The sequence below is a fragment of the Lepisma saccharinum genome, chromosome 3, assembly GCF_977018435.1.
Source record: "Lepisma saccharinum chromosome 3, izLepSacc3.1, whole genome shotgun sequence".
NCBI lineage: Eukaryota > Metazoa > Arthropoda > Insecta > Zygentoma > Lepismatidae > Lepisma > Lepisma saccharinum.
Window position 1 is genome coordinate 112,664,976 of NC_139231.1, and position 12,579 is coordinate 112,677,554.

At 35.0% G+C, this 12,579-nt stretch overlaps 1 protein-coding gene across 2 annotated transcripts in view; it reads right to left on the reverse strand.

Moving 5' to 3' along the window:
• Positions 1-7,124, reverse strand: part of Jupiter (microtubule-associated protein Jupiter) — a 192,043-nt gene extending 184,919 nt beyond the window's left edge. The window contains exon 1 of one of the 2 annotated variants that reach the window (XM_083119177.1): positions 6,969-7,124. In XM_083119177.1, the coding sequence (XP_082975303.1) occupies positions 6,969-7,024 (56 nt within the window). In that variant the 5' untranslated portion in view covers positions 7,025-7,124. The remainder of the gene's footprint in view (positions 1-6,968) is intronic. The other variant, XM_083119172.1, reaches the window with a different exon arrangement.
• Positions 7,125-12,579: the final 5,455 nt, after the last annotated feature.

Below are 12,579 nucleotides of genomic sequence, written 5' to 3' on the forward strand. Positions count from 1 at the left end.
TTTCACACTTTTGAGAAACAGAAATTTACAAATGGACACAATATCAATTAATCTGCAATCCAAAATAAACATATTTTACAAGCCTATGTCTTCAAAGCAGCTTGTGTGAAGAAAATAAACAGGTAGGAACATATTCTAGCCCTTCAGATGTACTTCAATGTGACTTATTGATCAATTAAGTGAAAAAACCTAGGTACTGCACGTTGTTTGTATTTATGACAGCAATGGAAGAAATTATATTCAATGCCATTTGCAGTGCCCATGATTTGGAAAGAACACACTGGCCACAAACGAGATTGCCCTTCTCCCTCTTAACTGAGATTCTAGCCTACAATGTATTCGATGAAAATGTATCTCAATCAACTGGGATAAATAGAAAAAGTTTACTCTTCTTCACCCTTGTAGCATGGATGAATGTAGAGGTTCTCGGATTAGTTACAAGCTTGAATAATGAAAAATATCAGTCGACTCTTCTGCTTTTGGAAGCAATGCTCCCCCATGCAGGAAACAAGATTCATTCAATTCCAATTGGACATATAGGCCATACATCCCTTGAAGCTACATTATGAAAATATGTAACATCGCTTTGAAGTAATAAAAAATGCTGACTTCCAGGAACAGAGTTATGGTGTATATGAACTCTTGACATGTAACTAGGGTACATGAAATATTGTCATTTAATTGTGGTATCCAAGCTTTAAGAATGTTTTTTACACTTATTGGGGAGAAATTTCAACAAATCATAGTGATATTTTGGGCAAGCTGCAGCCGTGTTTCGAAAAATTAGTCTACAAAAATCAACTTCCTTCATGTCAATTTTGAATTCTAAATATGTTCTTTATGTTATCTTGAATAAGATACATGCAAAATGTTGTACACAGCTGGCAAAATTGTATGGAAAGATTCAGATGAAAACTGGTTGATAGTGAAGGTACATGCATTGATCAATATTAATTGGGGTAAAAGAAGAAACATGTTTTTAAAAATTACTTTATAAAAAATAACTGTATATTTCAAAATAATGATGGCTCTTACTTGTATCTATGAATTATTGTCGTTAACAGTTTTTTCTTTGGAATATACTATTAAATAATGAAATTCATATTTTGATGATATTGTTATGAATCCATATTTCTCGAACTAGAGCTAAGTATTTACATTTGTCTGCCATACAGGAGACCAAGGTTCCGGGTTTGATTCCCGGGGGAATGATCTAAGGTCAGAATTTTTCCAACCTTGTCCCTGCATAAAGTGGCTCTGGAGATCACCCAGCCTGAAACCAATGCGTACCTGGGGGGCAACCCTGGAGGGAAAAGGCAGCCCTACCTCCACATCCCCTATATGTGCCATCATGGCACAGTGCCACATGTACTGCCACTTTACGTTAACTTTACAATCATATTTCATCTAATTATCTTCAAATTAATGTAAAAACCTAAATTGAAGGTATTTGCAAACTTTCTGTTAAAACTTGTTGAACAGTGTTGTGTTACCAAACAAGGCACAGGTTGCTATTTACTCTTCATTCTGTGGGGCCATTGGAAAAACAGTTATTACCTACATTACTGCAAATCTACTTATTTCATGTTTCATGCCATACACAGTACGTAACTTTTCAGTAAAAAATGAAATTGCTGTGAAATTTTATGAGCTTTTGGAAATTTCAAGGTTTCCATTAAGAATGTTCTAATTGGGAATTTTGTTGTCTTGAACTATGTAGGAACAGGTTAACCATACTTTCAAATGGCAAGGATACAACAGACAGATATGAAGATAAATAACTTGTACAACAATAGATGTTTGCTATTATTAGAGATCTAAGTTTCTTTCGTATAACATGTAGTAGTGGTTATAAGCAAATGAATACAATTTTTATTGTCATTTTGGGCAAAAACATATTCCCTCTTCGTGAAAGTTATTTGCAAATTAGGGAAGCTAAAATAAATAACAAAATAATTCAAATGTGTGTTAATTCCCATGTAACAACTAAGTGAGAAATTCTACAATGCAAAGATACAAGAATAATTAAATCTGTGTGTTATAGTAACTTATATAATTACTGATAAGTTAAAAATTGCTAGTTTTTCTTGTATGTACGCATTGCTTGCATTATAGAATTATTTTCTTGTAGTTTACGGTTATTACAAGCATAAGAAAACAGTTTTTCTTTGTGACGTTTCAGGAGAACACACGCTCCTTTCATCAGACATTTATTTTCATTTTGACTAAAGATACAGTTATAACAATGGTTAGTAATTTTTAAACAAAAAGAATCCGTTATATAATGGATGTTGTCAATGTTACATTGTTGTAATATAGCAACTTAACTGTGGAAAAAAAAAAAAAAAAAAAAAAAAGCAGTCTGTTGTATTTTTATTTGAGACTTTTTAAATTATGAATCCAAAATATCATCAGGCAATTCAAATTCATCATTGTTTTCACTGTTTTCTTATGCTTGTAATAACCGTAAACTACAAGAAAATAATAAAAATTGCTATACAAGGATAATAATAAGTACATTTCTATAAGGCACCGCTGCAGTGTGCTGCTATTGGCTATCGCCATATGCAGGAGATTTGACGTGCACTCTATATACATTATCTTTAACTTCATGTATTGATTACAATTGCCTAAAAATATTGTCCAATTGTATCTGGCAAAGTAGAGAGAGTTCTTTCTGAATATATAAATTCTTGCCAAAAACAGGATGTAATGAAGTGCAATCATAATCTCTAATTAATGTAATTTTTCTTTAATTTATACAACAGCAGATTTAAGTAAACATGAATGTGTGAAAGAATTCAGAACTGTAACTTTTACATGTATTGCATGCTAAATCATATGAGGTGAAAAAAGAACATATCCGTTTACACGTAGGGTTTTTCCAGTAAGTGAAAGAAAACATTTAAAAAAAAAAGTAAGTTTTTTCTAAAAGTAAAGGTACCCCTGTACATATGCACACATGGCATGAAGGCGTATAGGGTGATGTGGAGGTAGAGCTCTAAAGTGCATATTAATTTGAACTTTTTGCACCTTTTTTATGCAAATTTTAAGTATTTTCAGTGCTTAAGTAGTCCTAAAGGCACTGGGCTTCAATGACCTTCATACTTTGGAGAAAGTCCTCAGTTTTATTGATTCGATTAGTGTGCTCTTCAGAGTGTGGAATCTCTGTCTTCCAAGCATTCTGTAGTGAAGCACATTCTTTGACGGCTCGTGCCATTATCTGCCAGAGCAGAAGTGACCCAGTCACATGGTGATCTTTGTACATTCCCTTCCACCGAGAAGTAATTTTAACTTGGTTTCGTATCGGACACAGCTGTCTCACCAGCTGCAAGAGCTGGACCCTCCAATGTGTCATGTTTGTAACGTTATTTTAAGTGATCGGTAAATTCTTACTGAATGTGCAGCTTTTACTTCCAACAACTTACCATACATGTTGGGAGATTACGACAGTGTGTAATTGTAGCTTTTTAAGAAAAGCAGGCCTTTTCCTCTGTCCCTGAGGAAGTTCTCAGTGCTTCCTTAATGTGTTGTGTTTGTACTGTGAAGGTTTCATAACAACCTTGCACTTTCAACCCTTCTCAAGGGACATTTATACCTCTTTCTTAATACTCAGGTACGGATTTTAGGTACTTGTTTACTATCCTTCAGACAGATTTCGTACATAGCCTCACAAACCATTTCCGGTAAGATTAGGTTAGGTAGGGTCACGCATAGGTTACAATAGTTAAAAATTGGTTTCGAAAAAATATGCGTAGCCCCACACACCATTCTCGCATAGCCCCACAGGTGTCCGAAGGATAGTAAACATTTACCGGATTTTAGACAATGGGATATTTCCCTGTATATACTGAAGGGTATACACCAATGCACGAAAAAAAATTCATTCATTCATTTATTCTTCCACATCAATACCTCAGATTCTCATATAAATGATAAACCTTGAGTGAATATAGCCACAAAACATCCATTCATAACACCATCAAAAGAAAATTAGCTAGAGCCATCACTTTTGTATCAGTGTTAACTTCAATTCTTTGGCAAGAATTTTGCAAAGACTACATAATAATACAAACCATATAAACAAAAACCTAGTACAAAAGTCCATACAGAACGCCTCCTCACCAACCTCAGTAACGGTTCAGATTGTTTTATCATTTTTTCAAATTCTCCTAGCAGGAAGACTAATTATCGTAGAATTTTGGCAATCATTGTCACACGAAATTTGAACCTTCCCTAAAGTAATGAGCACTGTTTAGATGTCGAAAGAAGTTATTTATGTTGAAAAACAACTTTTTTGTACTGAATTACCTTACTGAAGCATGCGCACTTCACATGGACAATGAATTTTTCATTGACAAGTGACTGTAAGTATCACAGACTAGTGGGAATTAATGTAGAAGTAAATCGGAACCTTAGTAGAATGCATTTAGGGACTTTATTTTAATGCTAAGGGAACCAAACCTCGTCTGCTTAACCTAAATACGAAAGCATATGTTGAACAAAATCTTAAGTAATCACTAAAACTCTGCAGTATGTGTTAACAGAAGTAAATCGAAATTGAACCATGTTAAAATTGCATTCGTAGCATGATGAAATCGCAATAAAACAAAATGAACTTGGGCCTATTATTTTACATCGCATTGCTGCCACTTATTAGCTAATTACTATGGAGAAGAGGAGGAGTATGTTTGGATGAAATTGATGAAGCGACACTTTCAAAGAACACCGATGGCCAGGGTGGGATTGAAACCTGGGAATTTCAATGAGGAGATAGAAAATCAACTAGTACATGTGCTTAGTCATCAAGCCGGTAATAAAACTAATGTAATAAGTGAAATATGGTGTGTGCCTGTATCCTACATTATCCCAAAAAGTGGAAATATGTTGTATTATTTCAGAAAGATGTAGAAGGGGTTCTTCTACAAAACAATAAATGGCGCACTGCTGTGTTAAATCTTGACTTCTCAAACTTATTTCTGTGCATTTTTCTTGAACAGGACTGGCTGTCAATCATAAGCAAATTTGGAACAATTGAAGGTGACTGGAGTGTTCTCAGATTTATTTACTAGAGAATGTACTAACCAAATAAGTTTTCCGGATGAAGTATCAGAGGTTCTGATGTCCCGGTCACTGTTTGAAATTTGGATATTACGTGTGTAAGGTGTAATATATTTCTTTTCATAATGGCGATATTTATCCGGAAAGAAGTGAGGAAGCCATGTTTTGTAGAATGTAGCCAATGAGTTGGAATGGAATTCAGCTGATAAAGAAAGTAATGGAGTATGGTGTTCTACCGAAAGAAGGTGATTACATGTTCTTAGTTTGTGCAAAGACAGTTCACGCATTGATAAGTACTCGTGGAAGTGCTATAAAAGTTTCGTAGAAAATAAAGAGAAAAGAAAGCCGTGTAAATACTCAAGTGTCCCTTAGAAAAGGTACCTTTCTTGCAAGGTCTACGCTATTACTGTTACAGCTCCAGAAACAAATGTGAGGAGGCAGAAATTTCGTAAAAGACTGGTGTAGACTTGGCATCCTTCTGCAGAGATGTTTTAGAACATTCAATATATGAAAATTGTCAGAAAATTGGTGGGGTAGGCAGCATCGTCGAAATTGATGAATCAAAGTTTGGAAAGAGGAACCGGACGTTGTTTCCTTGTTCCAGTTGAAAAAAAGATGCCCGAACATTAATTGCTGTTATCAAGGAATGGATTCTCCCGGGCACCACCATTATATCGGATTGTCAAAAGTTGACAAAACAAAAAAATTAGAGGTGTCCGAAGGATAGTAAATTTTTACCGAAAGTAAACCATAGTATCACATTCATGGATGAGGAAACCGGTGCCCACACAAATAGCATTGAGTATGCATGGAAACATGCAAAGGTAACTTTGAACCCGTACGGAACAAGGTAAATTTTCTTTTCAGGTTATCTTGCGAAATATATCTTCCTTAAAAGGTGCCTGCAATTGGGATCAGACCACATAATAGAATATTTCCGGCTTGCAGGACAGCGACAACCAGGAAGGAGAGGGACATGTTGAGTGTGGATTTTAAGTATGGCAACACTGTATCCACCTTTGGATTGTAAACACTACAGACTTTGAAGGTAAGCTTAGTGATATTTGAAGTGTGTTTGCCAAACCTAACGTTACGTGAAATTTTCAAGTTACAGACGTGACAAGGAAATTGTAATGTCAGATTCGTACCCAGGAGGCCTCATGTAGAAAGTATACAAAATTTCAAACAAATCTGGGAACACTCCCGTCATCTTCAATTAAGCCGCAAATTCTTCTAATTTTACAAAGCAAAATAAAAGAGGGACTTTCCAAATTATCATTAATTGGATTTAACATTTTACCTTCAATCTTCACTATTTGTAAAAAAAGATAATACTGTATAATTTATCTCCTGTAGAAATTCATATAAAACATCAATATACATTTCCGAACTTGGAACCAGCTGTGATGATTGGCCCTCGGGTGAAACTACTGAACCATACCCATATTTCCTTGAACAGCTGGTAGTTCCCGCCATCATTATGCATAAACAACTCTAGTCCATATAATTTGTTTCACGCATACCAGCGGTATATTAGATTAGCGCTGCAGTGTGAAACATCTCGATCATGGGTGGCAAATAATTTATGAATTGGAATATTCACATTAGAAGTTTCTAAGCAAAGGAGTCAATTATATCCAAATATTTCTACACGAAAACTATCATGCATATACCTACACACACAAGTAAAATTGACAAGCATGAATTATATCAATTTTTTTGTACAATTTTTCTTACCGAGATGTAAAAGTGAATCATTGTGTATTTTGTGAGTTGTCGTGCAAGAGATTTTGCACCGACAGGATAAATGACCCCACCCGAGCAGAACGCATGCCTGTTGACACAATTATTGGATCAATGTCTGCATTTATTCAACTAAAATAGTGACAATAAAACCGTTAACTTACTTGCTTGAATTCTTCTTATCTTCACCAAATCCTATGGTAAAATTTGTGGAACTCATCTTCAATTGAAAAATTAACCAAAAAACTTAGTTTTAAAGCACAGCGCAGATGATTCTGAATGGCGCTAAATTCACTTCGTTACAACAAGGGTTTTAACTGGTTAAGATATGAAATGCTCCGAGCATCCTCATTGGTTCGAAGGTATAAATTTATTCTCGATTTATTTAAAATGTTTATTCATGATTTTCTATTTAAAATATATTCCTTTTCTCCATAATAGATGTTTTGGAAACTTTCGTTACTGAGAAAATGTGTAAATTTTATATTTATACTAATAATACAAGAGAGCGACGAGGAGACAAGACTAGGCAACACTAGCTTTTCAACATGAAGGAACAACATTACGTCATTAATGAACTATCATTAAGGCGTCTGACTACCACCCGACGAGAGGCCGGGGTTCGATCCCAGCGGGGACAACCGGGGCTTTTCCCACTTATCCAAGCGGCTCCAGCGCCCACCCAGCGTCGTATAAAGTGGGTACCTGGAGGAAACTCAAGGGGGTGAAAGCGGGCAGGGGCGTGGTGCTGATCACATCAGCGCCAGCTTCGGCCGAGATCAAGAATATGTGGGGACCTAACTCCACAACCCCTATACGCCTTCATGGCGTGGTGCAAAAGCACAGGGAACCACTTTACTTCTTACTTTTTTACCATTCACAGCAGATATCAATGTTCCTAAATACTGTACATCATTCTTGAGCTACATAACTAAAATGGTCCTATAAATACCAATTCGTTCTTGATACGTTGAACAGCTAAGATGGCGCCAACGAGCGAAGACGTGCTTTTATCAGTTCCTCTCAAATTGAAGACAAAATATGATGATAAATGTGCAAAGTGTAAAAGATCTGTAAAAAATGGAATTCTGTGCGACATGTGTGACGAATGGTTACACTTTAAGTGCGGCAACCTGAATGCCGATGAAGAAATCGACCAAAACAGTGAATGGTTCTGTCCGCAATGTGAAAACGGAGAAAAAAGTGTTGAAAATGAGGAACTCGCGAATCTTTTGCTGGTAGTGAATCTACTGCAAAGTGATATAAAGGAGTTAAAAAATGAAAATGAAGCCCTGAAAAACAGACTAGAAACTATAGAAAAGGCAAAGGAAATAACAAATACTACATCCTCATGGACTCAAGTGGTTAGGAAATCAACAAAGAAAAAACATCACATCGATAGCATACATTTCGAAAGTAAAAACAGATTTTCTACACTACAAGATTTCCAGACTGAAGAAATACACCCAGAAACTAATTCGAGAACGTACAGAAGAAATGTGAAGTCAAAAAACACAACCACAAACATCTCGAAAATAGAAGAATCGAGTGTTAGTCAACCAGAAGTGCTCATCTATGCTGATAGTCATGGTAGAGGAATGGCAGAAAAAGTGAAGAGTCAGCTAGGCGATGTTTCAGTGTTAGGTATTGTCAAGCCAGGTGCAAAAATTGGGCAGGTTGTAAGTAGCCTAAAACCTCAAAACAAAGAAATCAGCAGCTGTGTAGTACTAATGGCAGGTGCAAACAATGTAGCATGCAATGAAGGTCACGATGTGATATATACATTGGAAAAGAAACTACCTGAAATAAGAAACTCTAAAGTGATCGTAGTTAATATACCAACGAGATACGATCTCATACCAGAATCTTGTGTTAATGTGGCCATAAAAGAGACAAACAAGAATATCAGACACCTGTGTAAAAACTTTAGTAATGTCGATATTGTTGATGTAAGCAGGCTAGAGAGAAACAATTTCACAAATCACGGCATGCATCTGAACCGATCTGGAAAAGAAAAGGTGTCAAAAGCAATAGGTACGGTGATAACTGAATACATTATAAACCAAAGAAGAAAGTGCAATCCTATTGAACTGAAATGGCACCCCATAAATAATCAGGAAAGTGAAGTGGTAAATGGAAAGAAATATAGTGATGTGGTAAATAGCGGAAAAGTCTGTCTTGTGATAAATGGTGAAAAATGCAGTAAAATGGTAAGTGATGAAAAAGGTAGTGAAGAAAATGAACGTTACAGTGAAATGAGAAAAGATGAAAAAGACAAGGAAGTGGAAAATGACAAAAGAGTTAATGTAAAACAAAAAGAACCAACTGCACGAACATCCGATAGAATAAGGAGTGTTCCGGGCAAATTTAAAGATGATTTTTTATTGTAAAATGTAAAAATGCAACAAATATTGTAAATGTTAAACCTAAGGAACAGGGTCTTACAACCAATAGTTTCTCTCAAATGAAGAAGAGAGTTATACAATGCAATATTGTGCATCTAAACATTCAAGGTATTACAGGCAAAGTGTTAGATTTAGAAATATTCCTAACCGATGAATGTTTAGATGCACATGTACTGTGTGTTACTGAGCACTGGCTGTCAAAAGATGAAATTACTTACCTTCAAATTCCTAATTTCCACCTAGCTAGTTTCTCATCGAGGTCTCTAATAAAACGAGGGGGAACAGGCATATTTACAAAAAATGATATAATTGCCAAACAAATTGTCCCCAAAACTGTGAAACCTATAGAAAAACATTTTGAAGTTAGTGTTGTACGTCTTGCACAGTATAATTTAATAATAGTATGTTGCTACAGAACACCTGATGCAGACTATACAATATTCATAAAAAATCTGTCAGTATTGTTAGATGAATTAAAAAGTTATACATGCGAAATTGTGGTATGTGGGGACCTAAACATTGATTTTCTAAAAAATACAGGACGGAAACTGCACTTTGAAGCCACAATAAACACTTTTGGCCTAAAGCAAATTATAACTACACCCACGCGCATAACGAAAGACACACTCTCCCTCATAGACCACATGTTAATAAGTGTACACTCAAAAGAGTTTCAATGTGAAAACATATCAGTCCACTTCTCCGACCATGAAGCACAATTTTTATGTCTCACATGTAAAAGAGAAGCTACTGAATATCATAGAAAGCCACTAAAAATGCAGAAACGTAAATATGATGAAGGTTCTATACTCATGTTTATTGGAAAACTAAACAGCGAAAATTGGGAAGATATTTATAATTTACCTTCCACAAACGAAAAATTTAATCTCTTTCTGAACAAAATTATCTTGTTACACAATGAATGTTTTCCACCTAAACAAGTTATCATATCCACTGAGTGTAAACCATGGGTCACAAACGGAATCAGAATCTCAAGTAGAAAACTAAAAATGCTCCACTCTGAAAGTAAGGTGAATCCCAATCCATCTTTTCTGAAATATTACAAGAGGTATAAGCAAATATATAAAAATGTACTCCACCAATCAAAAATTAATCATAATGACCGTAAAATCAATAATTCAAACAATAAATGTAAAACAATGTGGGAAATTATAAGAAATGCATCAACAAAACACCAATCTTTACATAATAATATGGTGATATGCATTAATGGAAAAGAAGTCCAACATCCCCCTAATGTTGCGAATGCTTTCAATGAGTATTTTGTAAATGCAGTTCCAAATAAAAGGAATGGGCTTATGGCTGCTCCAGAAGAATGTTCTACACACATAACAGTAAATGACAAGTCCTTGTTCATTTCCCCCATTACTGAACAGGAATTAAAGATAATTTTCAGGCGTATAAAAAACAAACGATCTTCGGGCATTGATGAAATACCAGACTTCCTAATTAAGAAATGTTATAGTTCCCTATGTCAACCATTACTACATATAATAAACAATTCCATTGAACAGGGTATTTTCCCAGACAGGCTAAAGATAGCTGTTGTTAAACCATTACTGAAGAAAAATGACCCAAAGGATTTATCAAATTACAGGCCCATTTCGCAACTCTCAGTCTTCTCAAAAATTATTGAACATGCAATAATGATGAGAGTAGAAAATTTCTGTAGTAAACACTCAATCTTAAGCGTGTCGCAGCATGGTTTTAGGTCTGAACGAAGCACGAAAACAGCATTAGCAGACTTAGTAGAATGTGTCACACAATCGCTGAATAATTGTAATCACACGGTAGGAGTCTTTTGTGACCTATCAAAAGCTTTCGATTCTGTAAATCACGAGATATTGCTGTGGAAACTTCAAAAACTTGGTATTCGTGGACTACCACAAAAGTGGTTTCAATCTTACCTTACCAATAGAAAGCAAATTATAGAAATCGCTCACACCACAGCAAAAGGATATGTAACACATCAGCACTCCACCATGAAAAGTGTAACATGTGGGGTGCCTCAGGGAAGTATTCTTGGCCCTCTTTTGTTTCTTATGTACATAAATGATTTACCAAATGTTATACCCGAGGCAAATGCAATATTATATGCTGATGATACAAATATTATAGTAACAGACACTTCCAAAGATGCTCTACAATCTAAGGCTAATAACGTATTAAACAAATTAGATGACTGGTTTTTAAATAATAATCTACTCCTCAACAGCAAAAAAACAAATTACATTACATTTTCTACAATCCAAACCAGAAACCAAATAAGCCTCAATCTAATATCTGGGAATACACAACTAGAGCCTAAAAAAAATTCAAAATTTCTGGGTATCATTCTGGATGAACACCTTAGCTATACAGAACACATAAACACGCTACAATCAAAATTAAGTAGTGTGTGCTATGCCCTTCGAGAAATGGTAGACATCTCAAGCACCCAAACTGTCAAGTGCCTTTATATGGCAAACTTTGATGCTGTACTAAGATACGGGATTATGGTTTGGGGTAACAAGGGCCACTCCAATGTCCTTTTTATGCTTCAAAAAAGAGCTATAAGAATCATAACTGGAGTAAGGAAAACTTATTCATGTAGAACTCTTTTCCGTAAACTTAATGTGTTAACTCTTCCCTGCATATACATTTATGAATGCTTAATTTATGTTAAGCAAAATATTTCCAACTTTGCCACAAATGAGGAAATACATGGCCTAAACACAAGAAATAAAGACAAACTTCACATAAAACACTGCCGCCTTAACTTATGTAAGAAAGGTCCCTTAAACTCTTCAATAGACCTCTACAATAAACTACCACAAGATGTGAGGAAAGAACAAAAATTGATGATATTCAAGCACAAGATAAAATCAATGCTTCTGAAGCATGTTTTTTATTCTATAGCTGAATACATGGAAGCAACTTTTACATAAGACAAATGTACATAATGCAGTATAATCACATATTTTTCTTGTAAAATTAAATGTCAAATGAAAGTGGATAATTAGTATCACCTAGAAGTAGGCTGCAATGTTCTATATCTTCTCATGTTATATTTTTTTTTTGTTGTGATTTTGACATAATACGAGAGTAAGACCTAATTTTTTACAATTTTTGGCTGTATATTTTGTATTTGTAAAATCTATTAATGTAGTATTGTATTGTAATGTAAGTATTGACATGTCCTATATTACCATGTACTGTAATTTGTACACACCGGTAGTCCTTGGACGCAAATAAACTAAACTAAACTAAACTAAACTATACTACGTTGGCTGTTCATTTAGTTAAATGGGTATAATTTCTCATTAATGATGATTGTTGCTAGATTGTCTTGGAGGGTTGTGGGCTAATT